This window comes from Plutella xylostella, chromosome Z, assembly GCF_932276165.1.
Source record: "Plutella xylostella chromosome Z, ilPluXylo3.1, whole genome shotgun sequence".
Lineage (NCBI taxonomy): Eukaryota > Metazoa > Arthropoda > Insecta > Lepidoptera > Plutellidae > Plutella > Plutella xylostella.
In genome coordinates, this window is record NC_064012.1 from 12417156 (window position 1) to 12429827 (window position 12672).

At 39.8% G+C, this 12672-nt stretch overlaps 1 protein-coding gene across 1 annotated transcript; it reads left to right on the top strand.

Annotated features, from left to right (window-relative positions):
- Nucleotides 1-903: 903 nt before the first annotated feature.
- LOC119694889 (RING finger and SPRY domain-containing protein 1) lies at nucleotides 904-12465 on the top strand. The gene is made up of 11 exons (XM_048632651.1): nucleotides 904-1092; nucleotides 1537-1724; nucleotides 3005-3185; nucleotides 3679-3849; nucleotides 5938-6145; nucleotides 7438-7601; nucleotides 7986-8081; nucleotides 8398-8612; nucleotides 10483-10627; nucleotides 11220-11335; nucleotides 12052-12465. The coding sequence occupies exons 2-11, from the start codon at nucleotides 1540-1542 to the stop codon at nucleotides 12146-12148; spliced, it is 1578 nt and encodes a 525-aa protein (XP_048488608.1). The 5' UTR covers nucleotides 904-1092; nucleotides 1537-1539; the 3' UTR covers nucleotides 12149-12465.
- The last annotated feature ends 207 nt before the right edge of the window (nucleotides 12466-12672 follow it).

The window sequence follows — 12672 nt, forward strand, 5'->3', positions numbered from 1 at the left end:
AGAGCGTATACCTTTGGAGGCGCAGAAATTGCCAGCCGAGGACCACAAAAGTGGCAAAACTGTGAGTCAGACTGCTATGAAGCCGTACCAGAAGAGCTAGCACGGGGCGCATTTAAGACGTGACAAAAGCTCTCCGTCGCGATTGCACTTAAGGCTGCGCGATGCAAAACTTTTGTCACGTCTTCAGCCAGTATCAACTCCTAAACTAACGTCATGAAAGAGTTTTGTTAATGATGCAGCTGACACCTAAAAGCAGTGCCTAAAAGTACTACTGACGCCATGTGGCCGGCACGGCATTAGATGTGATGTTATGTTGTAGATACTGACGCCATCTTCAGAACATGTAGGTAACTCGCAGAGGCCGTGCTGTTGGCCTCCACTATACGGCCGCTCTCCAGCCTGGAGATTTTCGAGCCCAACCTAAACTCATAATCTGCTTTGTATAGGTCGATTTGGAGGGTTAGACACTATTATTTTACAAAAAATATGTAAAATACTGATGATAGAGATACAGTCGTGGTTAGCGCAGCAGGCAGCGTTCCGAAATTTAGTGATTCGTAAGCTACAGTGACCCCAAACAAATAACGAACGGTTTTCCTGGAGCTTCAGTACTTACAGTTTTCGTGTGATACAATAGATGGCGTTGTTAGCCAAACATAATTGAAATTTTATCGCTCACACTCTCATTTCTCAATAAACAATTTATTAAAAACTAGAAATTGTGCGATATGATTTTCGACTTCAGTAATAATTTTGGGCACTAATAACGTGGTTACATAAAATTTTATTCTGCCTAACTTTTATCCTTGGAATACTAACAGCATTGCAGAAATTTCGCTGTATTTGACGTATTTATGACATTGACATTTCACTTTCATCGACTGATTCACTCTCTGTGATTCATTTTGATTGTTGTACCTAGTTGTTGGTTGGTCCTGCGTGCAGCTTATTTTTTAGATACAAATAAAATAGATTATTAGTTTGTTTTGTAACTGGTTTTCTGTTATAAATTAAGGTTTTCCACGAATTTATTGCTCTTTAAGTCCAAAATATATTGTGTTTCTTTAGTAAGGATATGAGATACATGATTCGGTAAGTTTTTAATTTTACGGTATTACAATTTCATATTTTTTTCAATGTACCTTACACTTGGGATATAATAATTATTATTGTCAATAGGATAAGTACATACAATTACTACCTACCTACGTAGCTTGCCTTGAAACTTTCATTCGCATATTTTATGCAATCTGTTAGCAATTCAACATTAATTAGATTTAATGTTTTTCTTTGTGCCTAATCTTTCTTTAAATATATTAGCCCTTCGCTAAAGTAATGCAAGGCTCACTGAGAAACTTAAGGATCAAAATCTAGATGCTTTCTTTATAAGTTTGTATTACAGTAGTTTTTCCTAGGTGTGAAAGTTTAATAAAAGGCAGGTAGGTACTTTCATAACACAAGTGTGTTTACATTTCATAATTTGTTTATGATAACAGTGAAGTTATGGTATAGTTTCTGAGCTAGTTAACTTTGCAGGTAATGGGCACATGTTGGTGCAAGGGAAAAGTCCGTGATGACGGTGAGCAGTATGCACCAGCGACATCGGCAGCGTCCCAGGCCTCCCCGGCCGACAACCGGATACGGGGACCCAAGTGTGTGGATACACACGTCGTTGACCAACTCGTGCTGGAAATGCTTGGACTTATAGCCTCATTTATTGACAAGTAAGTCCTCACTAAAAGACTATTCAACATTAATTGTATAGTAAATCATTGTTTCTAGAGGCACAGGTAAGGAATTTATGTTAAATTTATGAAGTTATAAAGGTACAAATTAATATCAATGGTGTAAAGAAGTGCTATTGAAAGCAGCTTTTCTAGGCTTAACCAAACTACTGAGGCACTTTGCAATCATTGTAGTAGTGTTACATGTCCTGTGTTGGTGGATAACATTTCAAGAAACATGAGTCTATTCTTATCAACATTTTTACATAATGTATTTTATGTTATTTTGCATGCACACAAAAACTAAATTAATTAGTGCTACAGCAAGTAATAATACCTTTTAGCTTATACAAATTGTTACTTATCCCATCTTACATCTTAGAACAGCTTAGAATAGATTTACACACGTGAAAACCACTTATCATAATAATGGCTACAGTTGCATAGAATTAGGGGTCAGAGTTTATCAGCTATGTTTACAGATATTGATGATTTGATAATTTTTCATTCATTTCCGCATTAATGAGTGTAACCTACCTCCGATACAGTAAGTTTACCATTAAGAAAGAATAAATGAAATGGGCAAAAAATTAAATGGAAAAAAATTATAACATAATGCTGTGAACAATAGTGCAGTCTACCTCATCTCTTTTAATACTTAATAATTGAGGGCTGACATGATGGCAAATTTAGGATAACATAGTAGGATTCAGTAGCAGATGTGAAAATGCACAGATGATTTCAGCTTTTAAAGAATACACTTCAAACAAACAAAATACACTAAGTACAGTTATAGAGGGATAGGAATATGGATTATTATAAGTAGTCATCTATAATTTTGTTTCACAAAACAGTAATATCTATTGAGGCGTGTAAAAGGAGCAAGGCCATTAGTCTAGTTGTTGTTTGCAATATAAGTGGTAGGCAGTGATTTTGTGCTGTTATCAATATATCATATATCAATCCTGTGAAAAAAATAACACTAGGCTTCATGATAAATGTACCTACCTATCTAATGCAAGTAACACCTGCTAGCATTTTTATATTATGATCATAAAAGCTTTGATTTGATACCGAAATAATTAAAATTAATTATAGCCTGGCAGTTCAGTAGAAATTAATAGGGTCACTAATTTCATTACATGGCCAAGTAGCTTTCCCCCTGATGATGATATAGGGTTGCCACAAAAAACTAAGTTCAAACAACCTACAAACCCTCAGCAGCATTTTAGCACATAAAACAACACCACTTATAACAAAAACACATCACAATGTTTCAGTGACGAAGAGTCACCGGTATCCCTGGTGAAGCTGCACTTCATAGCAGACAAAGAGGATGGCTGGATCCAGGTGGTGTCGTCCATGGTGAACGTGATCCCTCTAGAGGATCCCTTCGGGCCCTCAGCTATCACTATAATGCTGGATGACTGCCCACTGCCGTCCAAGGAATCTGTGATACGGGTAAGGGTAGAAATTATGCAGAATTTTTAATTGATGATTATATCTTAAGTCCATTTTATTTATGCTACGATCAAACTGGGTTTAACCAAAGAATTCCAAAATAAATTATTTTCCTCAGAGAATTCAGCCAGTGCCTATATCAGATGGCATAGCACGGAGCGGCAGACGTGCACGCCAAGACGTGACAAAAGTTTTGCTTTGCGCTCATTCACATCTCGCGGCTTCGAGAGTGAGTGCGACGGAAAACTTTTGTCACTTCTTCAGCGTATTGCTCCCCGTGCTTGGCCGCCAGTATGTCTCTTACGTCTGTCAATCATCCGATCGTCCCACCTTCCTCAGCCAATCATGCTGCTATTACCTTTACAAATAATAATGTGAATTCGGTTTTTTAAACTCAGATTAAGTGACGTATCGTTCTATTGGCGGGACAATAGACTGTTGATCAACCGTTCAGTATCTGATATTATAAAACCTTTTAATTCCGCCTCACCAGTTAACGGAGCTGTTCGCCTTATCCGCCGCACGCGCGTGCACGGGCGACGCGTGCGTGCGCGTGGAGCGCAACATCTGCGTGGTGCTCGGCTGTCTGGCGGAGAAGCTCGCCGGCCCGAACAGCGTGGCCGTGCTCACGGAGCAGACGCTCGACTATCTCGTCACGTTCTTGGTGAGTGTTGACTGTTATACAGGGTGTTGCAAAAAGGGTAACTAAGCTGAAACCTACATGTGCAGCATGGTATATCTAAGCCCGAAAATAAAAACAGAATTTCAAAATTCGCGAAAAAAATATTTTGCAACATCCTGTATTTATTATTTATGTATTTAATCCTTTATTGCACAAATATATTTATTGGCCGATTCACGCACTGTTTAGTGCAGATTAAAAAGTTTTGCGAATACTATTCAACAAGCCCAGCAACGCCTACTAAACACTCGCACTAAACAGTGTGTGAATCGGCCTTATAAATTTAAGAAACTAGCAGTTCTCGCGAGCTTCGAATCGCCCTAAAAAGTTTTACCGTGGGAATCCCGGGATAAAAAGTAGCCTATGTGTTAATCAAGGGTGTCACCTAAGTCCATACCAAATTTGATTGCAATCGGATCAGCCGTTGTTGTAACGTGAAGAGACAAAGACAAAAGTAACAAACATACACATACACACACATTACATACTGAGGCTAGCTGCAGTGTTTCTTGCAAACTTCTACGTTCCCAGGCCATCCTTCGTTAGCTTTTTTAAAGTCAATTTCAATCTCACTTAGATACTAAAGAGTTTCTTTAACATTAAATAATGAAGCTAATGAATGATTGAGTGGCCCCGGCTAGAGTTGCCGGTGAAGAATAGTTAATCGATTGACACAGAGAAGTTCTATTGATCAAGTATTCTTCAGCTCATCTATCTTTCACTGTGATTCTTAGGGTGAGGCCACACGAGCCTAATTTGTGAGAAAAGTGTGCGCGGGGACGAGGGGAGCGAGTAACTTCCCCGCCCCCCTAGTCCCCGCGCAACTTCTGTTCGCAAAGTTCTGGACGTTTTAAAGCACTTTTTAAAACTTCCGGTCACGTCTCGTCCGTATAAAAAAATGTCTGATATACCTATTCACCTATGTACCATACTATACTGTAATATTGTTATAAGGGCGATACGGCTAGCAAGCTTTCCTGAGCGTAGCGTAGCATGCAGTGTCAAGTAACCTATTCAGCACCTTATTAAACTTTTATCACAAAATCATAACAGTTCCTACTACTTATACCTAGTAATTAAAAGTGTATTTACTAGTAGTGCTTACTTAGCAGCACTAAAGTACTTATGGGAATCGTGAGAAAGACGGTAACCTCTTGTAAGTCGAACTCATATTTTTATGCAAGTAATAGTATTTACACTGATTACGGCTATTATTATCAACAGCATAGCGAATAAACTTTGCGAGCTTTGCGAATCTGCCATTTGTTTACCTGTGTATTTCTTTTTATGTTTGGTTTTACTGCCAAGTTATTGCCAACAGGTTGAATCAGATCTAAATATGATTGTCAAGGCTTTTGTCTACACTACACCGAATTGAAACTTATTGATTGTCAAGTCTGAGTAGAAATATGCAACCTAACAAATAAAAACGACGAAATGGAACAATTTAAACAGTATTTAGTTTTCCGCAACTCATAAGACTTATTTATGCAATTAGAATCAGATCAAGAATGGAGAGTTAGCCGAGGTACCTATATTGCTGCTGCAACTTATAGCCTCTGTTTTAAAATTGGAGTGTTTTTTATTCGACGTAAAATTTGAGAACCTCTTTTTGTAATCAATTGCAATTTTTACGAAACATGTTTGTTTGGCGAAACCCTGAATCTTAATGTATGTACTTTTTCGATTTTATTGTGTTGCGGTGCGAATACCGATAATAACACTTACAGATGTTGAGATTCTTCTGACTGCACTTGCCACACATAAACCCTGCGTGGTTTAAGCGGCAGGTTTTTGTTGTAAACTTATGTACCTATTATAATATGTTTTTGGAAAATAAACGAAATAATAATTTGTTTGTTTCTGAAAAATGCGTTAACTGACACGATAGTTCGCCAGCCGTATCGCCGCCGTTTGACTTATAATTTAATTGACTAATATTATTATTATTTACATCATAATAACCCATCACGAAAAACCGTAGCGAAGAGAAGCTTGCGACTAGAGCGTAATAACTAATAGTAAATATTAATACGCATTGATTTTGACACAAATTAACATTGTTAACAGGTGACAAAGAACGAACCGTGCATAGTATTATTCGCGCTGATCGCACTCGAGAAGTTTGCTCAGACCACAGAAAACAAGCTGACAATAAAGGACCGGTTGGAGAAACTCAAGGAGAATCCTCTACTGGTGCTGGAGAAACATGCCAACAGCGAACACTATGTTTGGAGACAGGTGGGCTTCTGCGCTCAGTGGGCTTTGGACAACTTGTGTAAGTATCATCTTTCATTTGCACATATGCCTCTGAGCCCCTTCTCTTATTACGATATGTCCCGCGACTCTAGTCTCGGAAACTATTAGTCGCAGCGAAGTATCTCACATACATTTACGCGTAGAATACCAGTATCGTAGTATTTGAGAGTCTCCGTTTAAATGTATGTGAGGTACTACGCGGCGACTAGTCTCCGAGACTACAGAAGCGCGGGCGTAACGGAATAGGAGAAGGGGCTTATAGTGGTGTTGTTTACTTCTTGGCGTGTCGGTGACTTAGACTAGAGCAAGCAGAGGGTTTGTCACTGTGGTGAAATGATTGGCCAGTCAGATTAGCTTCTATCGTGCGCCGGACGTAACATTTAAGGAACAGGGTGCTTGTACGAGTAGTGGTTTAACATATTGAGTTGCGATTCGTAACTATTCACATTCAATGCGAAATTTCGTGATACAAATTATTTTATAGTAAAAAATATTACGCTTGTATAATTAATTAATTAATTACAATTACACTATGTTCGTGCATGTGGAGACTACTCAAGAAAGGTTGCAATCCAAGCTGTAAATACCTAATTATACTGTGCATCGCACGCTATATGGATCGATGCATCTACATTATTTATTACAAATGTTCTTTCTTTGGAGTTGTCCAAGAAATATCGATTAGTTAATTTCTTCTATTGGCCTTGTGATTGAACTTGCATTTGTAATATCCTTGTAAGCTAGCTTCCATGTTGAGAAGTCAGTGCGGCTAGGAATTATTAATTTGTTTATAAATAGCTAGTTTTATTATGAAGTACTTACATAATATTATTTATGTGTATAACATTATTATTGCGAAAGGTGGCTGATAATGATGGGACGGGGAACGCTATAACTTCCAGATCCGCCATCCAGTAGCGTGCCTAGGGAGAAGCCTACGTCCAGCAATAAACTGCTATAGGCTGAATAAGATGTAAATAAAATTTACTTATTTATTTGAATCTTCTTCTTTTCCTGTCGGTGACAAACACGAGACACTAGAGCGCGTCTAGTAGTCACCGTGGTGAAAGGATTAGCCAGTCCGTATCACCGCTGTCGCTACACGAGTTGTTTATTAACGTCATTATATCTCTATTCGCCATAAATACAGCGCTGTGATTGGTAGAACGGGCATTAAACGAGTTTATCGTGTCGATAACGGACCCGTGAAGCGGCCCAGTTACGATTTCCTTACATCTATTATTTTTTTCCGTGACTGTTAACAGTCCTCTTTAAAACCCACACTAATCTCTACATTTCCTCACATTCCAGTCATAGTAGAAGGCCGCAAGCTGTCCTACGAACAAGTGGACATGACGGGCATCAACGTGATCCTGAACTGCCGCGACGTCAGCGAGTACCTCAAGATATCCTGCGACGGGCTCGAGGCCCGGGCCGACTCCTACTCGTTTGAGAGCGTTCGGTGCACCTTCCAGGTATGTTTGAGTAAAGTAGGTTATCTTCCGGGACGAAAAGTGGCCGACCTGTTATTATATTATGGTTTCAGCTTACTATGCCAAACTAAATAAAAAAATATAGTAAAATCCGCTTTTTAATTATTAAAAATTCCCGTAAACATATAAAAAAACTTTCACGTTTATAAGTTACATTACATATGAGGACGACCGACTGGATGTTGTAGTGCTGTGACTATTTCCCTAGGGTCCTGGGTTCGATACCCGACCGGAGAAAATTATTGTTTAAATGGCATATAATTATATTTGTGGTGTATGATTATGTACAATTGTCCATTGTCAAATCTAAAAGTTCATATACCTACTTACTGGTGTGCATTCAAAGTTAATGCATTGATATTGCAGGTGGACGAAGGCTGCTGGTACTATGAATGTACAATAATAACACCAGGCGTCATGCAGATTGGATGGGCGACAAAGAATAGTCATTTTCTAAATTACGTGAGTATGCACTTTCATAATATAATTTATTTACTTATAGGTACCTATATAAAAATGATGCGTTTTAAAAACAAAAGCATATGAGATTTATCCAATGAAACGGAATTTTATGATGTCTCAAGTATCTTATCAGTGCCTTAGGTATATTATTATGTGCAGTTGTAAATTGATCTCTAAGAGCCCTTAGAAGCCTTATTCTTAAAAGCTCTAATTGCAATAATAAGTCTCTAAATGACACCCTTTCTACACTTATGTTTACATTTGTGCAATAAAATATTAATAAAATTAACAAACATACACCCACCCACCCTTACAGGAAGGCTACGGCATAGGCGACGACCTCTACTCGCTATCCTACGACGGGTGTCGCAAGCTAATCTGGCACGCGGCGCGCCCCGAGGCGGCGCGGGCGCGGGCGTGGGCGCCCGGAGACATACTCGGCTGTCTCATAGACCTGGACAGAGGGGAGCTGCTGTTCTCGCTCAATGGGGACATGTTGCCGCCGCATAATACCATCTTCCATACTACTAGGTGAGTTGTACACCGTAAAATATACCACGAACCTTATGACAGCTGTCAAATCCATAATAAACGAAATCTTCTTCACCTTGGGTCCGGCTCCGTGGTATCTTTAGTTATGCCAACATTAATCTAGCTCTTCGGGTGCCTCCTATAGTAGAAAGTGTGATGACTGGCTGACCATCTAACCGGTAACAATTGACTGTTTTGTGGAACCGTGAAGTTAATCGCGAGGGGTTCCATCCTATGACGGGTGTCGCAAGCTCATCTGGCACGCGGCGCGGGCGCGGGCGTGGGCGCCCGGGGACACGCTGGGCTGTCTCATAGACCTGGACAGAGGGGAGCTGCTGTTCTCGCTCAATGGGGATATGTTGCCGCCGCATAATACCATCTTCCATACTACTAGGTGAGTTGTACGCCGTAAAATATAGCAGGATATATTATGACAGCTATCAAATCGATAAGTTTTGTCAGTCATAAAGTCATCTGCCTACGTTAAACGGCCTATCTCAGCAGCTGCATGCAAAGTTACCGTCTTCTATGCCACAAGAGGCAAAGCAAGCCTGACCGAGACAAATACCCGGAAACAAATGACTGTTTTGTAAGTTAAGCGCTTGTGCGCCGGGAGGCACTCTCGGCTGTCTCATAGACCTGGACAGAGGGGAATTACTGTTCTCGCTCAGTGGGGATATGTTGCCGGCGCAAAATATCATCTTCCATACTACTAGGTGAGTAGTAAGGCCCAGTTTTTTGATCCGTAGTCAACTTTAACCATTAGTTAAATCAGGTGTCAAGCATGACATCTGCATACGAATTTCGTTGGTTTTTAACTAATGGTAGCCATTTTTAACCAATGGTTGAGTTAACTAGGGATCAAAAAACTGGCCCTTAGTCGTAAAATATAGTGTGAACCCTATGACAGCTGTCAAATCGATAAATTTTGCCTGTCATCTGTCAACGCAAAATGACCTATCTCAGAAGATGCTTGTAAAATTACCTTCTTCTATGCCACCAGAGGCAAAGCAAGCCTGACCGAGAAAAAATGTCGGTAAACAATTGACTGTGTTGTGGTATCGCGTAGTTAAGCGCTTGTGCGCCGGGAGACACTCTCGGCTGTCTCATAGACCTGGACAGAGGGGAATTACTGTTCTCGCTCAGTGGGGACATGTTGCCGCCGCATAATACCATCTTCCATACTACTAGGTGAGTTATACGTATGACAGCTGTCAAATCGATAAATGTTGTCTAGTCATTCTGTCTTCGCTAAATGGCCTCAGAAGCTGCTGGAAAATTAATGAAACTGAGAGGCTGCCTGGAAGAGACATCTCTTAGCGATAAGGCCGCCCATGGAGTAATTTTTAATTTTTCAAATTATTTTTGTGTTCTATTAAATTTATAAAGTAGTGTTCTTTTCTATTCAGTGTTTATTCATTTAATACTTTATTGTACAAATATAAATCTTCTATTTAGAGCGAGCTCTCACACGTTCCAATAAGGGCAACTACATTTCTTCTACTCGGTAAGTTATGGAGAGGCGTGCGATAGGCCTGAAGATCCAAGTGGATGAGGAAGGCAAATGACATGAGGCAATCTCCTGGAAGTGGAGAATATAGTGCTGATGATAATAATTATGAATATCCACTATGAATTTTATACATATAATAATAGAAATATTTATTTTGACCACGAACACAATTTACATGGACTATTTGAATAGTCACCACTGCTATACAATAGTGAAACACTGTAACACAGCTATTAACGCCCACCTTAATAAATAAATAATTATAAAAAATTCCTATCGGACAGAATACGTGGTTTCTAAAATACAAAAGCAATACTACACTACACATACTAACGTAACATTCACTGTAATTTCCAGGAAGGGTTTCTTCGCAGCGGCGAGCTTCATGGCGTTCCAGCAGTGCCAGTTCAACTTCGGGCACAAGCCGTTCAAGTACCCCCCCACGGATAGAGCCTTCTCCAGCTTCAATGACCATGGCTCGCTGAGTGACGAGGAGAAACGGGTATGTGGACTGTTTGGGAACCTAGAAAGTGTATAGTAGAGGCCTAATGCCAAGTGGCAAAAAGGAACATTACGCTAATGTCGGCCTTAAAACTATGCTTTAATAAAATATGATATTTAAATGCGTACAGTAGCTTCAAGTTCCTTTGTGCAACTCAGTGTACAACTACAACTCAGTGTGTGTAGTATGTCCAGCAGCAGAAGACGATTATGTACTCATGTGATAGGTCGCGAGCCGTATCGCCGTTTATTAATGTACTCGATCTAGAATCTAGATGTGCAGACTTCATACATTGCAGTTAAATTCCAAAGAACTCAGTACATGTCAGCGACGGGATTCGAACCCGCATCTCTGGCGTGAGAAGCATTCGCTTAGCCGACTAACTTACCACCGCTCTATCATATATGATTCACTAAGTGCCAATTTCACCATTCTCTGTTAGAGCATAACCAGGGAGTAATGGTTAACTTTTGACACATCTGTCATGAATTTTATATGGAGATGACGTTCAATTTATAAATCAATCCCTGTCGGTTAGATAACCGAGAATGGTGAAATTGGCACTAAAGATGTTATTATTGTATCTCCGCAGGTGATACCGCGTCGGCTGTACCTGCAACAGCTCCGGTGTTCCAGCGTGCGCGACGACTCCTGCACTCTCTGCTTCGACGACACCGCGTGTTGCGTGCTCGAGCCCTGCCAACACAGGTCACTGTTCTATACCTTCTTCTTCTTCTTATAGTCCTGTTACTCCTATGGAGCTTAGGGCTACAGACATTCTTCGCCACGCTTCCCTATCTTGAGATAGGTATATATGGTATACAGATATACAGGTATACATAACATATATGAGAACAGGTACAGATATATCTGTTCTATACCTACACCGTGATAACTAATATACAGGGTGTTGCAAAAGTGGTATATTAAGTGGAAAGGATTTGACTCAGGTGGTAAATCTGATTTCCAAAAGTCCTAGAACAAAATATGCTGACAGGGTGCCCTCTGAGTCACTCTGTTTCGGGTTAGTATCCCACTTTTCCAAACCCGGTATAATATACTACAAACTACACGTCTATACAGGGTTTTAGCGTAGTATACCCTTTTTGTTACACCCTGTATATTATATTCTAGTTTAGTCTGCACTACTCTACTCTATTCTACTCTATTCTATCTGGTACAGCAAAATCCATCGATGCATTACTAATCAACAGCTACCACATTTTAGTTTAACGCTGTCAATTACCTATTATCCTATTATGTACATAAGTATGTTAATTTGTGTACCTCTGTCAAACTCACAACACATTTTTAATTCAGTAAGGTTCATCATCCGAATCAAATCTTCAACAATCGTCCACTACTGACCCACCTTTCCACCACAACCTTCAACAACCATCCTCACACCAACATCTATCCAACAGGGGTTTCTGCTCAGTGTGCACGTCGCAACTCAAGGAATGCCCGATGTGCCGTGCGCCGATAGTCAACGTGAGGAGAGAAGAGGTCGAGGACACATGACGAGATGGCGTCACCGCCGCTGCCGAGTGAGCGTCACGCGATCAGGGCTTGAAACTGTGGTTTTGTTGAAAAAATATAGGCCTGGGTTAAGAGACCAAAACAAATGATGAAAATGACGGATATTTTTGACGTACGTAACTTTTTTTGTTTATTTTTCTTTTGTTTAGTCAGGTTTCTGGCAGTCAATTGAGTTTTGATTGATTTGTTGTTGACTAGAAGTTTCCGGAATCGTATATGATTGCACAATAAAATTTAATAATTATAATTTCAATTCGGTAAATTCATAAAATTTTATAGAAAGCTGAGTGTAAACGTATTGTTTACAGGGGCGTATTTAAAAATTGCGCGCCCTGGGCTCCTGTAGTTTTCCGCCCCATCAAGGAATGAAAGAAAACAAAAGAGTGTAAAGTACCTACCGACCTACATATATTTATATGTATAAGAACATTGTGGTGATAGATTTGCATAGATAATGATATCTTCCGAACAAAAAAAATATATTTTCGAGTACATTTTAGAACGTT

What these genes read in the sequence shown, in the direction of transcription:
- LOC119694889 (XM_048632651.1), top strand. Translation starts at nt 1,540, where the DNA reads ATGGGCACATGTTGGTGCAAGGGAAAAGTCCGTGATGACGGTGAGCAG. An exon ending in ATAGCCTCATTTATTGACAA is followed by an intron (nt 1,725 to 3,004) that starts GTAAGTCCTCAC and finishes ACAATGTTTCAG; the next exon opens with TGACGAAGAGTCACCGGTAT. An exon ending in ACTATCTCGTCACGTTCTTG is followed by an intron (nt 3,850 to 5,937) that starts GTGAGTGTTGAC and finishes CATTGTTAACAG; the next exon opens with GTGACAAAGAACGAACCGTG.